General features: G+C 36.9%; 2 protein-coding genes across 2 annotated transcripts in view; one reads left to right on the top strand and one right to left on the bottom strand.

Annotated features, from left to right (window-relative positions):
- Positions 1-11,377, top strand: part of adgrf3b (adhesion G protein-coupled receptor F3b) — a 26,857-nt gene extending 15,480 nt beyond the window's left edge. The window contains exons 12-19 of the mRNA XM_034698867.1: positions 1,834-1,974; positions 2,119-2,318; positions 3,285-3,473; positions 5,906-7,210; positions 8,438-8,479; positions 8,669-8,698; positions 8,787-8,862; positions 10,854-11,377. Coding sequence (XP_034554758.1) covers positions 1,834-1,974; positions 2,119-2,318; positions 3,285-3,473; positions 5,906-7,210; positions 8,438-8,479; positions 8,669-8,698; positions 8,787-8,855 — 1,976 coding nt within the window. The 3' untranslated portion in view covers positions 8,856-8,862; positions 10,854-11,377. The remainder of the gene's footprint in view (positions 1-1,833; positions 1,975-2,118; positions 2,319-3,284; positions 3,474-5,905; positions 7,211-8,437; positions 8,480-8,668; positions 8,699-8,786; positions 8,863-10,853) is intronic.
- On the bottom strand, positions 10,400-19,890 carry mep1a.2 (meprin A, alpha (PABA peptide hydrolase), tandem duplicate 2). Its single transcript, XM_034698868.1, has 15 exons — positions 19,835-19,890; positions 19,639-19,690; positions 19,512-19,536; positions 19,372-19,425; positions 17,790-17,827; positions 17,629-17,704; positions 17,427-17,544; positions 17,136-17,311; positions 16,608-16,829; positions 16,269-16,415; positions 15,202-15,408; positions 14,586-15,029; positions 13,081-13,254; positions 12,747-12,951; positions 10,400-11,600 (listed from the first exon to the last, which is right to left on the bottom strand). Coding segments are annotated over exons 1-15 (2,091 nt in total). The 5' UTR covers positions 19,837-19,890; the 3' UTR covers positions 10,400-11,449.

Here is a 19,890-nt window from a genome sequence, read left to right as displayed (position 1 = left end):
ATAATAATTACTATTAATAAGAATAAGAATAATACATGATATAAATAATAATAATAATAATAATAATAATAATAATAATAATAATAATAATAATAATAATAATAATAATAATAATAATAGTAATAATAATAATTGGGTCCTGCGGAACTAGAGAGCACAATAACTTTGGAGATAGCTGTAGAAAGTAGCTAGTATGAAGACTATTTGCTTCTCATGTCTCCATATTTCCAAGCATGCATCCCACAGTTTTCCTTTCCTGTCTTTTCCTTGCATTGAGAGCCCCTCCCACATGCTAGGAGAGAAGAAATGAGGAAATATGTCTTAAAAGACATGAGATCTCTTTTCTTTTGAACCATCACACGAAGTGACATCTGTTTATTGACAGCTGCTAGACAGTCTACAACAGTCTGTTTCTTCTGTGTCCTTCTTACACACAGACCGTATCTGCAGGCACAATGCTTTATTTATATGCATTTGTATTTACTAATAATCTGATTGTAAACTCTGTATTTTATGAACACAGAAATTTTTATGATCTCTCTCAAGCACTCAAAGTTATTTATTCAGGCTTCATACAAATAACCATAACTATGAAGCATCACTTATCACACCCAATAGTTATTAATGATCAGCCTTATATCTAGTGCTGTCTAGCCTAATCAGCTGATGGTGGATCAGAAAGCAAGTCATATGTAAAACTTCAGAGTGATAGCTTCTATTTTATTGATTTTATGAAGTTGTGCTCAATATTTTCTTCGAACTACTCAATTCACACTCACTCACTTCCGTGGTGTCAGAGGTTAAGCCATTAGCAGGCGTGTGAGCACATTATTCTTGAGGGGTTGGTGCAGAGAAGCTAAAATAACAGCGGTATTACTTCTTTCCCATTCTTGTCAGAATATGTGCTGCAGCATTTTAAAAAAGCTGAAGACTGACATCGCCTGCATTTCTCAAAGGTCAAGCTCTTTAAGATGTTTCCAGGTGTAGACTCAACTTGTGATAGATGCAAGCTCTCGCCTGCCTCCTTAGCACATTCATTCTGGCATTGTCCAAATCTGTCTGCTTGTTGGAGCTCCATCTTCCAGACACTGTCTGATGTTTTTAATCAGGTAGTCCAACCTGATCCTCTGATCACTATCTTAGGGATAGTCGGAGTTAAGATAAGAACCTGACAGGAACTCATCTCAGAATAACAAAATCTGTAACTTTGTTAGCTCGGAGGCTGATCCCTCTTCAGTGGAAATCCTCTCACTCCCCGAACTGGACTCATTGGCTGACAGATGTGATACAACACCTAAAACTTGAAAAACTGAGATTCACAATACATAACTCCTCTGATAAGTTTGAGAGAACATGGAAACCTTTTGTAGACTACACGAGAGACAAGCTTGACACCCCACTAAGCTGAAAGTAAATCTAGAGATAAGTCATACCCATTATAAAATTCTTAATCTGCTGCCACTGTTAGAGCCCATTACTTAAAGTGAAGTTTTGATTGATTAACTTTATTATTGTTGGGTTATCTTTCTGTTTATTTTTTCAGAACTGCCATATTGTTGTAATTTGTTTGTTTGTTTGTTTTTCTGTAAAGATAGTAATGTCTGAATGTCCTGAATGTTTTCTAATAAGAAAATGATCAATAAAAGTATGTTAAAAAGAAAAAAAAAAAAAAAAAGCTGAAGACTGTCTAAAGACTTACCAGAGCATCCTGACTATGGATTGTAATAATCTATCCTGGGAGTATGCAGAGACTAGTTTTTCTGTAACATTTCAGAGACAGGATGTGCCTGATTCAAAACCACTAACTTTTACAAAAATTGATCTCCTTCACAGCTAATGAAGATCACCACGTCTATACATTCAAAGTTTCTGTCAGTTGCAAGAAAGACGTTAAACCACACATTGTTAGAACCACTTTTGAAAACTCCAAGAAACAAAAAAAGCATGCAGAAGTGACTATCCCCGTGATTTACGGTAAATGATTTGTAATGAATTGTGAATTCTTCCTTAATTTCTACTCAGTCTACATATTTGATATGATGTCCTCACTTTATACAATTATCTTTATATATTTGGGTTTTTTAACCCTTGAATTAACAAACTACTCCCTTTTTTCAGAGGGCAAAGCCTTTTGCGAGGAGGAGATGCTTGATGGAGAGTTTTGGCCAAAAACTCCTAATGGTGATACAGCCATTAACCGAACATGTGCAGAGGACAAAACTGGCTTTAAGTCACGCACTTGTAAAGACCTGAACTGGCAGCCGGTGTTCTACTCCTGTATCAACCAAGATATACAGAATAACCTACTGGCTGCAGATGTAAGTGGGGCATCTAAGCTCATGACTGTACAGTAATAAGGCTCTCTCTGGCTTTTTGACAATCATTACTCATTCAGGTGGCAGCGTTCATTTTTTAAACATTTAGTGAATATTGTTAGTTTGGGATTTTTGGATTAACTGCCCTAACATGTAAGGAGACATGGTTTTGAAATCTTAAAGGTTATTCTGTAAAATAATTTTAACTTGGCTTTTAAGTATTAACAGGACCATTATGTCACCTTTTATAACACTATCAAAATCAAAATTGGATCTGGGGAAGCCTTGACTGCATCGATATGCTGTAATATTTAGGTGACCCTTCCCTTCCAAATTCTCAAGCGTTATTTCCTCAAGTTTTGATAAAGATGGAATAGACATAATTTGTTCAGAGTTTGATGACATGAAACATTTTAACTGTAAATATTTTTATAAAATGTGTCAGGGAATTTAATATCTCACATAATTAATCAAACAAAGGCAATACACCATCAACGCAAAGGTCCCTTATATTCAGAATTACCCTTTTACATGACTTCAACCATTTTTTGGCAGGTATGAACTGCTCACTACCCTAAATAAGAGTATGTATATGTGTGCAATGATAAAACCCTCAATGAACTCTTACAAAATAGCACACTTGTTATTATTTGTACTTAAGTTCTTCGTTAATTGTCACCTGCTGCTGAAGGTGGGTCAGCTTTTTATTCGATGTAGACTGAATACTCTGTTGAGTTTATGGATCATTCGTTTCTGCTGTTGCCTATGAGATGTGAGAGGGACTAAAGTTTATAATCAAAGTTTCAATTAATCTAGCCTGTATACCAGAACTATTCTATGAATTAAAATGTTTTGATCTACTTTGAATCTTGTTTAAGTGCCGATAACAACTTATGTGGTAATTTGTGTTCTTTGATACACTGCTCAACAGTGGTACTGTTTTCTGTTTGTTTGTTTGTTTTCTTCTAGAACTTCCTGAAGGGACTAGGGGCTACACCTGAGGTGGCCAAGGACATATTTTCACAACTGAAGAACAGCTCAGCTGCATTCCACTCAGACTCAAGTGACACTACAGCCAACATTGACGCCTCCATCAACATTCTTAATAAGATGGCCGAAGCATCAGAAATGATTGTCCTGTCTGATGGCGTCTTGAATGTAAGCTCCTGTCAGCCATTAGTGCTTTTACTGTATTACATGAGAAGTGTTGAGCCTGAGTCATTATTGATCTTTTAAATAGCTATTTGAAACAAATTCTGGTAATGATATATACATGTATATCAATTTTGTCATATAGGGCTCATTCAGGCTTAGGAGAGCATGAAGACAGCTGCAAGTCAGCTTATTCTTTTCAATCTGACCATGGAGCAAATTAGACAGAAAATGTACAGAAAGGTGTAAACTGGGACTATTTTGAGTGAAGTTTGATCTGGACTCTGCAGATATGTAAGGGATTATGTATGGTTAGCAAGGTAGTTATGGGAAATAGAATCCCGACAGGGTGAGACAAGACCCCGCCACAAAGCGGAGGGGTCTTGTCTACCCTGAAGGGTTTCTATTTCCCATTACGTGCTGTAATGCAGGCTGTGATTGATTTGACAGTGTGGTAGGGTGACCCAGCCGTGAGGCGATCGTCCAGCGGAGCAGTGACCAGAAATGAGGCTTCGAACTCAGTATCAAAGTTTACACACAAAGTTTATTCATGCAGCATGAGAGAGAAGTTACAGCATACTCAAGAGCATATGAAGTTCTCCGCCGAATGACAGAGATGCTCAATACTTTATAGTTCTTCAAACATAAGGGAGGAGAAAGGGAGGGGGGAAACATGTGTACGTGTCATCTTAATACAGTTGTTCATAAAGAAAAGACAAAGGGAGGGGGAGAAAGGGGGGGGTGACAGGTGTGGGTGAGTTGCAATCAAGGGTGAGCAAAGGGTCATGTCAGGTGAACATTGTACTCTGGAAACAACAGAGACATTACCTCAGTCTAGCGGTTTACAAAAAGCATATGTCTACAACTTACGACACTTGCGGTTATCAAAAAAACATCTTAAGAAAGCGTACATCGTTACCATTGAATATTTATGTAATCATAAGGCGCTCATTTATCATAGTACAAACCGTTTATCATCATGTTACCAAAAAAATCCCCTCAGCTCTCATTCAACTGCAACCTGAGACCATGGTGGGCCTTTTGGCCTTTTGCAAGGCAGTGGGCTGAAGATGTGAAACCACATCCGGGCTAAACCTGCCTTGAACTGCAGAAGTGGGGGTTCTGTCCTCGATTTCACCTTTGTGCAGATATTTGCACAGATCTCTGACCTTACGCCTTACTATTACAGGCTACTTCAATAAATCAAGTATAATGAAAAACATATTGATACAATTGTTAAAAAGAAGAATACATGAGCAAGGAATACATGAACATAATAAGAAGCACAGGATTATCTGTAAGAAAAATGCATGATTATAATAGAGGGTATTTAATCAAGATTCCACAACAGGAAGGTTTTTTCAACATGTAAACCAATGCTTGTCTTCAAAATAACTAAGTTTAAGAGTTTTTTTTCTCTTGACAGAAAGGAACATTTAATTGAGAAGTTGGTAAAACTTTACAATAATAGTATTTTTGTTTTTAATTAATGCTTAATTGATGTTGAAGTAATGTATGACTCATGATGCATTTTTGTATGAATTAATAAGGGTTGCACTATTAATTCATGAGCAAACAAGTTTTCAGAGCAAACACCACACCCATCGTTGAGTTTGTTCTCAAAAATATGAAGCTTTAAAATATCATCTGAGACGCTATTTAAATATATGGTCCTAAGAAAACCTTGTATGTCCAGAAAATGTGGTCGTACATGAATTGATATATGAAGTAACTGTTAATTAACATACCTCAACTAAAGATGTAATAAACACGTTGTCATTTTATCAAGTCATAGTGACAGGATCATTAGCTCATAGTGAACAACATGAACTAATAGTGCACCCCTCATTAATTGATAAATAAATTCATCATGAGTCATGCTATACTTCAAAATGAATTAAGCATGAATCATTTAAAACATATGTAGGCCTACCATTATTGAAAAGCGTTACAGCGAAGTTCTCGACTCCTAAAATTGACATTATTCAAACAGTAAGTGAGAATGTGTATCATTCAAAAACACACTACACAGCTGAAACATTCAGTCCTCTCTTACTTATTCATTTAAATGAATGAGCTGATATGAAATTCCAACAGAGCTGTTTGGTGCTGTAACCATCAACAAACATTAACATACATAAGTACAAGAAGCTGAAGGCTAAATTCTTCCTTCACTGCTCTTTGCTAACAATAATTGTGTCTGGAGGTCAGCACACCCATGCACCAATATCAGATTCAAGACTCTACATTTCAGACACATGTGGAATGAGATGCTTTCACAGTAGCTTGATGAGCAGCATCGCAGCACTTACAGAGCTGAGGTCGATACGGCATAGTACAGTGGAAAAAACGCTTGAATTTTGAGGTGCTTTATTTCAGCTGAATCCCTTAAAATAAATTGTCCCTAACTAATGAACTGTTTCGTTCCTCTATTTCAGGATTTTGTTGGCGCAGCAAGCATGATGTTGGACACCACCTGGACTGGCATCAACAAATCTGTTTCCCATGATATGTCATCAAATTACCTAATGTCTGTGGAGAGTCTGGTGAAGAATATCAAAGTCAACAGAAGCAGTGGAATCGACACCCAGAACTTACAGCTCGAATTCTGTTCAAGAGATGACTGCAATGTGTCTGTTTTTGACATCAATTTGAATCTGAACAAGAGCAGTGGAATAATGAAAACTCTTGCGATAAAAAATCTAATGGAAAAATTGAGAAACAACTATCGCAAAACTGAGCCTACCAGCCTCTTAGTATCGGCCACACTTCAAGACAGCAACGATTCGTCAATTGAAATTAGACTGGACTTTCCTACTGGGTGGCAGAATTACAGCAAACGCTACTGCGTCTTCTGGAACACCACAAATAATGACTGGTCAGATAAAGGATGCACTCTTAAATCAAGTGACAGTTACCGAACAATCTGCGAATGCAACCACCTGACTTCGTTCTCCATCCTCATGGCAAAGTCTGATATATCTACTGAAGATCTAGATATGATTACCAATGTGGGCTTGGGTGTGTCCATCTGCTCTTTAGTGATCTTTCTCACCGTCGAGGCTTTAGTGTGGTCAGCTGTAGTCAAGTCTAACCTTTCACATTTCCGTCACACAGCCCTGGTGAACATTGCTGTGTTCCTTTTGCTTGCTGACTGCTGCTTTCTGGCTTCTTCCTCTCCTGAGGATCTCAGTGAAAGCTTGTGCCTAGCTTTCACTGTATGCAAACATCTGTTTTACTTGGCCATGTTCAGCTGGATGCTGTGCATGAGTGTCATGCTTGTCCACCAACTCATCTTTGTCTTCAGCCCACTTAGGAAAAGAGTCTTCATGTTCCTCTCCAGCATTGTAGGCTATGTTTGCCCAGTGCTTATTGTGGGCTCTAGCTATGTCTATTGCAAATACACAGGGAAGAACTACTTTGAGCCAGAAGCATGCTGGCTAGTTTTTGACGGACTCTTGGAGGGCTCCATACATGCTTTCGTCATCCCAGTGGGAACCGTGATTCTGACAAATCTCTTTTCCATGGTGGTCGTCATCATTACTCTGGTGAAGTCCTCTGCCCCTACGGACGGCAAGTCAGATGACAAGGAGACGGTCAAAAGCATCATCAAAGTAGTTGTGTTTCTAACACCTGTCTTTGGATTGACATGGATAATTGGCTTTGCAATGCTCATGTTGAAACAAAGTGATCCCATGTATCAAGTTGCCAACTACAGCTTCACCATCCTCAACTCCTTTCAGGTACTTTGAATGTAATATTTTTTATTTTAAAAAGTTATTAGGTGTGGTATTCCTCATCACTACTTCAGTCCTGACCACAGCTGTCACTACGAGCATGAACCACTCAAATCTCAACCCCATCTGACAATGGTTTAGTTGCATTGCAGGTTATTACGGTTACAAAATTTGATGAGAAGAATGAATAGAAAAATATACTTAAACTAATGGAAGAGCTCAGCTGCATCATTGTGGAACAAAAATGAATTTGAGACAGCAAATTATATTTCATTTTAATTGCGTTTTAATACAAACATTTTTAATTAAACTTTTTTTTATATGCAAATGAATTTTTTGTTTGCAAGGGAGTTCAGGAAGACAGCAGGACAGCGATGAAATCTCCCCTTAAAAACAAAGCAATCACAAAAATTGTGAAAAAAAAATACAACAAACAAGAAGCATTTAAAAAAAGCAGCAAAACCATGAAGCACTTTAACGTACATCGAGAAGAGCCTTAACATATACATACTAAACAATTATTGATAAGAGGCAGACCATTAATTGAATGGTTTTCTGAAATAATCTTCACTATGGCTGATACCTCAGCAACTCATTGAAGTTAATATAGCTTCATAGGTCAAATGGATACTGAATGTATCAACAATGAATTACACAAAGAGACATAAACTGCATTGACACGGAGAACGTTATTCCACTTATAAAGGCCCAAACAGAATAAAAATGCTCCATAAAAACACCTAAATCGGAATAAACTGGCCAAAACTGAAATTCCATTCAGTTGCAGAGGGGTATTTTAAACCTTCTTACTGCGTATGCCATTAACAACTCCACACAACTTAATGACAGATTGCATGTCGAATCATTTCATTCACTTTCTCGTCTTGGGAAGGGGCAACAGAAATAGATAGGGTTATGTGTCACAAGGTGCTGCAAAAGCTTTTGTGGTCTCCCTGCATTCAGTAGGAATAAGGCTTGGTTGACATTACGTTGTTGATCAAATGAAAAGTCTACTTTATCTTGGCCCGGTAGAGGAGAGGGGCTAGAACAGCATCTCTTTTGCACATGTGTAGGTGCACGTCAACACCATGACCTGATTAAATCAAATGCAACATGAACCAATACCTTCAATCAGAATGGTTTCACTTGAACTAAGAAGACTATTGCTTCACACAAACACAAACATGGGCATAAAAACAGATTTAACTGATAACCAAAGTTCTTGTCTTACAGGGCCTTTTCCTTTTGCTTACGGGGTGTTTTGCAGAGCAGAAGGTACGTTTGACATTTCAACTATGGGCAGTTATCCATGAAGCTATGTTACAGATGAACTAAAAATATCTTGTGTGTTGATACTCGTGTTTGACTTGGAATATCTGCCTTAGAAAAATGGGTCTGACCCAAACATTGTGTCAAGGCACCAGTCAGATTTACAAAGCAATCTAATTCTGTCATTTTGAACAGGTCCGAACAGAACTGATTAGGCTTGTGAGGGTAAGTCTATCAGCAAGGTTTAACAACACGTACTCCATAAACTGATCTAAACATGCATCAAAATAACTCTGTTTACTTTAACCTTCAGGCTAAATCTAATGGAAGAAGTGAGAGCATGAAGAATCTTACATCAACCACATACACCAAAGACAAATGAAGACAAGGTTAGTGTTATTTCATTACAGATCTGTTCTTTAGTTCTGAATCTGCTTGTGTTGCTGGATTTGTATCTGTATTGGATAAAACCTGACTTGTTGATGGGAAACCATAATTGTGTCTTTTCTTTTCAATGTCCATTTTGATTGAAGATGATACATGTAACCATCAACGTTTTTTAAAATACTGGTTTAGTAAGTTTGCATACTAACATACTAAACTTTAAAATAGCAGGCAACACAAAGTGTAGCTGGTTGTAAAGGAAAACAAAATTTGCATGTATTTGATAATAACCAAAGTATTGGAAGATTTTACCTGGTGATGTTGCCAGACAAAGAACAAAACTTTTACTTATTCATTCTTTACTTACATGCCACGGTTATTCATCTGACTGCAACTCTACAGTACAATCACAGGCAAAAATTAGAGTGAGATTAGATGCTATATAATGAAATTTGCCAGATACCAGCATCCTCTAGTTTTCAAGTGAACCTTCAATCAAAGGCTTAAATGTTCTCTAACAATTTAGTTTTTAAGACAGTTTGAGTCAAGTTTCAGATCATATAAAACAAAATCAAGAACAAACAGGATCAAACAGTCCAATGGTAAAAGTTCAAGCAAGGAAACAAACACACGGACAAGAAGACAAAAGCAAAACAGAAACTAAGAATTAAAGTAAGTTAAAACACCCAAATATCCAATCATTCAAACTGCATAGTTTATCAATCTGCCAACTATTCAGACCTTGATTTAACATTATTAAAGTGGAAGTGTCCAATGTGGATTCCTAAAGTTTTCCAGGAATAATACAATTCCATTGACAACAAATTAAAGTCTCAACAGGGAGATAGTCCATGAGTGGTTTCAGGAATGACTGTTCATTACCTTTCAGGACAGCGCTGATCCACTTTAGAGGAAGTACATTAAAGGTCTCCTTGTGTCACATGGTAACAGTGTGAGGTGTCTTTGATCCATTTTAACAGAGACTGCAGGCTGCTCTGGGCTGCTTCTTGAAACACTCAGAAAAAGCTATGCAAGATCCACACGAAATTGGCTCAAATCGAGACATTGCCACATTTCCCATGGGCATAATAAATTAACACTAAACTTGGCTTTGTTGCTGGTGATTGTTTTGTCCCTTTCTAAACTTACTGGGTTAGACTCAAGGTCCAAAACATATCACAATACTTCATAATTTATCATTTCAAAAAAGCATCGCCTGTTAACTCAATGATGACGACGTTGTAGCGTGGCAACAGTGGAGGAGTGGTTTGCCTTAAAGAGACAGTAGCTGAAATTAGAGTTTCTTAAGATTTATATCATGTGAAGCTCCTAACAAAGCTATCTGAAGGACATTATAGAGACTGAAATTGAGTATAAAATGTATCTTAAATTTCCTTTTTGCAGTACAGAGAACTTCCAACATAATACCTCCCATTTGACAGCTCTGTGGTCGTAGAAACACAGCTTTTAACAACAATTATACCCCTTGGTGGTGTTAGGGGAAAGTTTTGGGATCCAAAATATAATATGAATACATTTTAATACATTTAGAAGTTGATTTATTTGGCAAATCAGTATTACAAATGGTTACAGAGGCATCTCAATATGGACTTGTACGAGCAACAGACCTGCCATGCCTAGAATAATAATGCTTGCAATACTCAAATCCTTGGTGAAGTATCTTTATTATCAGAGCAGCACATTTTTTTATGGTAGGATTTTTAAAGATTGACAACATTTTTCATTATCAATATAGAGATCTAACAATTCTGAATCCAACACCACTTTGAAGAAGAAGCAGTATTTATAGTTTGATATGTGGCACAGCAGTAACTACAGCATCCAGCATATTAACAAATTAAATTACACTCAATAGGTTTATCAATAGGCCATTGACTAAACAACACAAAATTGTAATGTCAGCAGAAATTAGTTTTGTGTTTGTTTGTGAAACCAAATCATGAAACGTTAACACCAGACTGTGTCTTCTTTTCAGATCGGGAGACGGAGACAGCACCTCTACTTTTTAGTTTTGTGTTGTGTTAAATTAGAGTGGATTACAGGGGTGAAGAGGATTGTACTCAAACTAGTTGAATTGTTGACACATAGATATAGAACACTTCTATATTCATCATGTTTATTAGCTAGTTATACATATATAAGCTGTTTTTCATAAATTATTGATCCAGGGAGTTAAATTTAAGTTTTATTTTTTAGGGTAAGCCAGATCTACATATTCCATTTATAGACTAATTACTAACACATAAAATAGTTTGCTGTTACTGTATGACACTGACTCAAACGTAATGGTTGTTGTATATTTTGTTTGACCAGATTATAAATCCTGTCTGTATACTGCCAGAATGCTGTTTGTTAAATATCTAGGCTTGGTTTGATAGTTGTGTTTAAAGAAAAGTGATAAGAACCATAACCTGTACTTTGTGTGTGAGTATACATCTGTATGATTTATAGACATTTATATAGTGAATCATATGCAACGAAATAAAATAGTGGAGTATATTGGCTTGTATTTATTTTTACACTGCATGAGAGATATATAAGATGGCCCACTTTATTCCACTGAAGAGAGCCTCACTGAGCTCTCTTTATGACGGTGTAGATGGCGAGAGTCAGCACAACTGTTCCAGCTGCGCCACCAACCAGAGCTCCCAAGATACTTCTCTCTAGATTCATTTTCTCACAACTTTTACCCGTGTAGTAAGTGGTCTGTGTGGATGCACACCTGAGAAGCAGAGGAGAGAATTTTAATTAGGATACATGCTCACCTGATGCCTTAGTTACTGCTTTGATCTGTATACATTTTACAGACAGATTTACTGAATATCCTGACAGATGTTTCACAAGCCAAGACAGAATGACACCCAGAGTATTGAAATAGATGATTTTGTAGCCCTTTAAAATATGTTGTGTGTATTGGGCATATTTAATGTTACCTGAAGACTTAAATACACTGTCTGTCACATAAGTCATTGTTTGTGAGCAGATAAGGATAAGGATTAACTTTATTGTCCCCTGAGGGAAATGTATCTTGGACAACGGTACCACCCATGGCTGCAATCACAGTTCATCAGACTGTTTCACACAAACATGGTAAAGCACAATTTGACATCAGACAAGAGCAAACGAAGACACAGAAAATTACCGTCCAGTCCAACTGTCACACCAGTACAGTTCCCATCATATTCGAGTCAATGTCAGTGACTAGCTTGCATTGCACTTTCATAAATATTGCACCTAATCCTTCTGAAGAATTAAAATGTCACTCAAAGGGCGATCTGCCTGGCCCAAACAGTCTGATAGGCAACTTTAACTCATTAACTCAAATTCTCACATTATTTCAAGGGAAATTTTCGTTGTATATAAACAGTGGCCACAGATTTGTATTCCAAAGACCATAAATGAGAGAATTCATGGGAATAATAAAAAAATCATATCTGTTTTTGGAAAAGAGAAAAGATTAAGAAAATATTCAAACAGTGCCTTATTACACTTGATCATGTTCCACGTTATGCGATGTGTGGTCTTATTTTGAGAGTGAAAAAATATAGATACTGTTGTTCTGTCCGGCATTTAGTAAAATAGAAACTACTTGTTAGGCTCCAGAGTTTAAAAAAATCATAAACTATCCTAAGCATATCTTATTGACCCCTGGCCTGCTGACTAGTTACAGAGACATGAGAGAAGTACCAAACTTTAAACCTCACCCTTGAAACACCGGTGGATGTCAGCCTGCCGTTAATGCACGAAAGCACTAAGTTAGCCCAGCCGACTGTGAGAAATTACTTAATGTTTCCTCTACAACATTAGACATTTACTAATTTGAATAGACTTGTTGTGTAAATGCAGCCATGTAAACACAAGCACACACCTGCATGAGGCTCTCCCTTCAGTCTCCACACACAGGCCTCCATTCAAACAAGGGTTGGGCTGACATGGGTTGACAGAGCGAGCTTCTCTGTGTTTTGGAGTCTCTGATTTCCTCTCCGTTTCATCCATCAGCTTCTCAGCTGTGATATCCTGACTTGGTGCCACTGCTTTGACAGGTACCTCTGTCTTTATTAGGTGAGTCAAATCTAGCAAAACAACAGATGAGGAGGTATAAACTTGGTGGTGTAATTTGAAGAGGTTTATTTTGTCTTAACTCAGCTGTTTGGAAGATGAGTGTCAATAAAACATCTGTTATGTCAGGTAAGTGAGCTCACCACTGAAGTCAGCAGTAATGATCAGGTCGTCATTCTTCAGGAAGCTTCTCCTTTGCAGATGCTTGTGAGAAATAAATGTGCTCCAGCCAAACTCCTGACCACGGTAACAGTTACAGCTGGGATCGTACACTGTTCCTGAAGTGGCCGTTGGTCTATGCCAGCGTGCGTCAGCATCTGTGTAAGAATTGGAAAAAAAAAAAAAATGTATTATTATTATTATTATTATTATTATTTTTTTTTTTTTTTTTTTTTTTTTATTGTTATAATTATTATCAAAATTAATGACCACAGCCTCAACAACAAAAGGCCTCACTGGTCAGTATCCACCAACCAATGAGGAAATTATATATCTTTAGCTATTCCTTTTCCATCAGCTTATCTCTGTAACTCCTTGTTGTTCTTAGTCCTGGGCAACTCCCAGAAGTGGTTTCGAAGAGCAAGTAAAGGCTAGATGGAGTTAGCATTTTGAAGTAAAAAGTCCAGGTTTTGGTTCTGGCTAATACCTTTAGTTAGTAGCGGTCAAAGATCACAAAATGTGTATGGATCATTTCACTGCATGGGTCATGGATTCAATCATTTTTGGATCAGCCAAAAAGAAGAAAAGGGGTATTCATAATATGACATTTTAACTTTCCAGTTTGCCTTGACCATCTCTGTGTATTTTGACTGTATTCATTTACAATGCTCCTAATAATGTATTGCGTCTTTTATCAGAGCTGTCTTTAACCAATTTGGTGCCCGATAGACGAGATAAAGATTTGGTGCAACAAATAATACCCCTTAACATTGGAAAAGTATTTTTTCTTCTACAAAGTATAATTTGATATGCCATAATGCAACAAGCTCCTCCACCCTGATTATATTATTTGATCCTATTTTCTATAATGTGCTAAGATAAGATGACATCGTGGGGCTTTTTGGGACACAGCTCAAACCTCAGTAGAGGGTTCTCCCCAAGGACATTGTTTAATTAAAAAAAACATGTTTTGATGCTACTTTTGTACTTTGGGCATTTATTTACATCAGATATATACATTGAAAAAAAGGGTTTTCCTCAAATTTACTTACAACAGCTTACATTTAACATATAATGACTAAAGTTGGAAGTTTTTCCATTAGTTACTATTATTTGATTGCAATATTGGTGTCATATTATTGTGGTATTATTCTAAATATAATTTTTCTGGTTATGTCTTTACTCAAAGACATTCCAGTTCATACAGTGTAGCACTGCATTGTTTACCTGTCAATGTCTTCACTTAATCCGTCTTTCATCATATACTGCTATCTCTTTTCCTTTTTCAGTGTACACTGTTGTCTGTCTTCCTGCCAGTCTGAATTAGGATCAGATTAACATTAGAGTGCCAATTGACCCAATTGAACAAGCGAAAAGATTGAAGAGAAATGTACAACATGTTAAAAATCATCCTTAGATAAGAAGCTGCCACTCAGTCTGATTTCTCACCCCTTCTGAACCTGAATACCAGAGATGCCGCTGTGCCTACCTGTCGTAAAGCTTCTTGTTGAAGACATCCTTATTTTCACATCTGGGTCCTGGTCCATAGCAACAATGGTTGCCTGCCTATTTTCAGCAGGCCACTGCATCACTCCATCATTTTCCCCACTGCAGAGGTACATGGTCATGGCAACATAATCTGGGTAGTCATCTCTTCCATTTGGATAAACATTGATACCAAATGAGTAGCCTTCGGAGTTGTAGAAGCACTTGCTTTTAATAGCACTGCCAAGAGGGGTGCTGCTTAAAACGCCAGTAAAGTTGTTGATTTGCCAAACAGCAGGAGGACAAACGGTTTCACTAAGAGTGATATCGTCAATAAGGATGGCACCAGAGGAGTCTGATGCTCCTTTAACGCCTTGAAAGAAGTAACGGAACTTTTCTGTCACCTTGAGTGTCACATGGGCAATTTTCCAGGAAGCATCTCCATCAGCTAAAACACATAAAGCAGATTACTCATTATGCATTTACAATTTGTCATGGATAAAACAGATTAACTGCAACTTTCTTGTCTATGTTGCTTTTTAACTTTCTAAAAGAAAACTACATGAAACATGCAAAGGACAGTGTAATCTCTGCTGCATACGAATGAAAAAAATAAACACCTGTAATGGTGTGGATCTTTTTGACACTATGAACAGCTCCTGTTCCGTCATCAGTCCTGATCCATATGACAAGTTTATTCAAGGTTGACCCGGTCATTTTGTAGAAGAACTGCAGGCACTGTTCATCTCTCTTTGGGTAAAGGATTCGTGACTCCAGAGAGGCACTGCTTCCAGAAGATGTGTCAAACTTCATGAAGTAGCCCTTATCTTAAAGACAGAATTTAAATAAAGAATGTATTAGAACATACATTTATTCAAGTCCTGTTGAGATAGCATCATATTTACTAGTATTATATTGAGAAGAAATAAACAGTGAAAAAAAATTGTATCTGATACATTTAGTAATTATTAAAGTCTTTAGGTGACATCAATTTACTTTTCAACATTAGGAAAATTAAGACAACACTTGTGGTGAAGAATACATGTAGTTGCCAATATTACCATCCAATTAAAAGAGTCATGAACCCTTGAATGCATATTGTTTATGATGCTCCTATATATCTTTGTCAAATCACTGACCTCAAGATATTTTCTGTCTAATGAACATTTAGTTGACATTGTTAAAGATGTTCAACATTTATATTAATATAGTTAGGAATATTTTTTACAAAACATCTTATTCTTCAGATTACCTACCTTGTCATGTTTAAGTAAATTTGTGTATTTATCTGAATTCTATGGGGAAAGCTTGAACTCTATATTTCTGCTATTTGTCAATAAGCCCAAATTACTTGGGGGGAAATTTGTTAAAATTTGCATTTAAAAACTGCATTTTATTGTTAATTCCATATGATCCATTGTGGTGACTGTTAATTGGGGATAGAATATTTATAATAAACTTTTTGTGAATATTATTTTTTTTTTTTTACATGTTTTATGGTTGTTCAAGAAAAATAATAAATGAAACATAAATCTGAGGAGTAGACATAAATAGTATTAACATAACATGCTTTCAAGAGGAGCTGGACAGCTGACTGTTTTTAGTCCAACACAAGATGTTCTCTTGTTTTATCACAGATGTTTTGTTTGATAAACCTTTGCTGTGATTTAGAAGGTCATTACAGTACCTCTGCAGCGCCCTACAAGGGTGTGGTCTGTATCAGCTGAGCTGCTTAGCGTTTGGACCCAGTCTGCATTATCATCCTCGTTCTGGATCATTCCACAGATGTTGTTCAGCTCAAACGAGCACTGGTCCAGGAGAGTCTGTGTGTTGGCTGGAAAAGGGCAGTCAAAGCTTTTAACACTATAGATAGGGCACAGATGAGCTTTAATCCTGACAGTTAAAAACACATCAACTAATTCAAGTGGGATTTTAAAAGTTCTACAAAAGCAGCAATGATTCATCTTTGGCAAATGACAGGAAGTAATACATAACCACATCATCACTTTTGGAAGGTCACACTCACCACAGTCGTACATCCTGTTGAGTCTGGTGATGTCTAGAGCACTGAAGTCCAGCCGCTGGCCAATCACCTCATTAAAGTATGGGATGGTGGTGACGATCGTGGGGATGCTTTCGTTCTTGTTGAAGGACAGAGGTCTGTAGTGCATGATGGACTCATAATCATAGGGAGTGTTCAGGTCAGTGATGAAGTCATCTTCATACTTATTGAAATTGTGCTCCATCCCTGTTAAAGACAGGACATGTCATGTGGAAAGTAAAGTGACGGCAAAGTGGAATAAATGGATTTCAGAGTTTTTTATCCTGTCATTTTTTGTTTTTAATTTGAGGGCATGATTGAAAATTGAAAAAGTCATTTTCAGTTTTTTCATTCTGATTTCGGACACAAATATATATATATATATATACATTTTAGTTTCATGTTGAAAATCAAAATAAACGACCTAAAGGTGGAATTGTAAATAATAGATTAATATAGTATAACAGGGCCTAAACCCTGAATAAAATAAGATGTAAGTTAATTTTGACCTACCCTCTTCAATCTGATCCCACAAGATTCTAACATAGTCATCCCTATCAGAGCGAGACTGTTCATGGTAAAAGCCCAAAGCATGGAGGAGCTCATGCTGCACAATACTCTTAGTGTCACACCTGGCCCCAATAGACAGATTCTGGCCGACCTTATCATCTCCGACATATGACCAGCATCTGAATCGATGAGAGAGAAAAGTTAAAAGATTAAGTAGTCACTCATACAACATTTTCATTTCCATATCATTGAGCAACAGCTAGAATCATTGCTGAGTGGCATCCAGGAACTCACCCAGACAGCTTGGTGAAGGAGATGTAGCTGGTCTCACCCTCATAGGGCTTAAAGTCCACACAGGATCTCAGACGGTATTCCTCAAAAGCCTGGAGGATCACACCTTTAGCATTCAGCTCTAAAATGATTAAAAATGAGACTGATATTTAAGCTATTCACAAGATGAAGGTTGGTAGAAATGTAATTATTGTGTGCTTATTACCTAAATAATCTGTTAATATATAAGGGATGGGAAACTTCCATTTTCTGGTTTGATCAAGGATTGCATTTCTGTTAGGCTGTAAAGGACAGTGAAAGCGTTAACATGAAAAATGTTTTTTAGATCATAAACAACTTCTGAACACGTCATCTCTGAATACTTACAATACCAGCAATGTCCCCCTCAAACAGGTGTTTTAACCCTGAAAGTGTTAACACCATGTTAAGTTCTCGTGGAGATTAGTCAACACAACATTTCACTCATAAGAATTTATTAATGTTCAGTTAATGCTCAGATAATCATGAGTTAATGTGTAACTCATGCATGCATTTATAATAACCACGAGTATATATGATTAACAGTCTGAGTGTCCCACCAAGTAAAGTCACAGAGTGATTATATCGTTGTGAAGGTGCTAAACAGTTGCTGATTATGATTTCAATTAAAGATGATAGCCAGTAGCAACAACAGTTAATCAATCAATCAATCAATCAGTCTTTATTTTAAAAGTGCCAATTCACAAAAGTTATCTAAAGACACTTTAAAATAAGAGCCGCTGTAGGTTGTACTCTCTGTCATATGAGTTGAGTAAATACAGTCAGCATCTAACAATAAAAACATATTAGATAACTGTCATAAGTTTGAAGTCAAACTTAAACTTTAGCAGCAAGTTTGTGTTTGAGTTTGATCCTTTCAGGTTGCCACATATCAGTGGTGCATTGCCAGTTGGCTGGCCACAGGCTGATTCTCAGTCCATCCAGAGTGTAGAAAACAGTGACTGGTTTCCAGGGTTTCTTTCAGTCTGAATTGAATTGTTTCCATCCACACTGTCTGAATTTTAACTGTGTCATATTTATGTTTCACTGCTCTATAGTTTAAACCCTGAGCCACTAAAGTTGTAAATTTCCCATATTTGAGTTGTAAATTTCCCAGAACAGAGTCGGAATTTTAGGATATGGCTCGCCATATTGGTGTTATTTTCTAAGAGACAGGTCAGAAGAGCAGTCTAACCGAATTAATAAGGAACACAGAGCATCAACATGATAATTTTGAATTAGCTTCATAAAACACATAATTCTTTGTCTTCTGACACATCAGCTCCACACAGTCAAACGTGTACTCTGAATCGAAATAGCCTGTTTTGAGGAAGTGCAGACTAACGCATGCTTCTGCCTGCACTGTTTGTCCTCAGCTGTTGAGCATACCTTCACAGGATGATATCTGTTCTTAATTTCAGTTCAGGTGGTTAGCTGTCTTCATAAATTCCTGACTTAATTTTCATAAATCTACAAGAATAAACTCATAAATGTATAAGTTGATGTGGACTTTGTCCTCTATTATACACACTAGTATTCATTATCTGACTCCTTCTTATTGTACAGCGCCGACTGTATTTACTTAACTGATGTTGATACTGGCTATCATCTTTCAGTGAAGTCATGATCAGCATCTGTCTTAGTTAATCATTTACTAGTGGTTAACAAATCATGTTGTATAATCACCATTAACTCATCATAAAATAGACGGGAGAACTGACCAAATGTGGTAATAAACAAATGAACCAACCGCATCAATTTATAGATATTTATAGTGAAATAATGTATATACAAATAGTAAGTCATATGTTCAATGCAACTTATAATTATCTGAACATTAAACATAGCATTATGCTTTTGGGCAGAACAATTACCAGTATAGCATTACAGTGAATGTAATAGTAATACAAGAAGGGTTTAGGAAGTTTACCTTTGTTGATGTCGAGTATGTCATCCCTCAGCTCATCAGAATCTGCATATTCACCTGGAAGATAAATGTATCGTTAGACCTGACTCATAACAAACAAGCTTTTCATGTGAATAAGATCAGTGAACTCAATAGTAACAAACCAGAACCTGTTGGAACAGCTTGAACCTAGCACACAAGAAGAGACAGGTGTCAATGTAAGCCTTGTTGACATCATTTTTTACAGTAACAGATTGAAACACACACACACGCATGTACACTGTTTCCCACCTTTAAAATGACAAAGACTCCAATTAACGCAGCAATCATCCTCAAATTGTCCCTAGAAGCCATGTTGTGATCCAGACAGAAGATATTTTAGTTTTGCATGCTCGTAGAAACACTCCCAGGAGAACTTTGAGCTGTATTATAGTGCTTAATGAGTAACAGGCATTTTACACTTGTTCTCACTCCTTTTACTGCTTACATGTTGTCAGGTGTTTGGGCAGGCAAAGGTGATCAGAGCGGTAAAAAGTCCAGTCT

The sequence above is a fragment of the Notolabrus celidotus genome, chromosome 13 (genome assembly GCF_009762535.1).
Source record: "Notolabrus celidotus isolate fNotCel1 chromosome 13, fNotCel1.pri, whole genome shotgun sequence".
Lineage (NCBI taxonomy): Eukaryota > Metazoa > Chordata > Actinopteri > Labriformes > Labridae > Notolabrus > Notolabrus celidotus.
Note: the sequence above shows the minus strand (reverse complement) of the source record. Positions and strands in the feature narration are given on the sequence as shown.

What these genes read in the sequence shown, in the direction of transcription:
- mep1a.2 (XM_034698868.1), bottom strand. An exon ending in GTGGGATCAGATTGAAGAGG is followed by an intron (nt 16,830 to 17,135) that starts GTAGGTCAAAAT and finishes TGTCTTTAACAG; the next exon opens with GGATGGAGCACAATTTCAAT. An exon ending in CATTACTGCTGACTTCAGTG is followed by an intron (nt 12,952 to 13,080) that starts GTGAGCTCACTT and finishes TTGTTTTGCTAG; the next exon opens with ATTTGACTCACCTAATAAAG.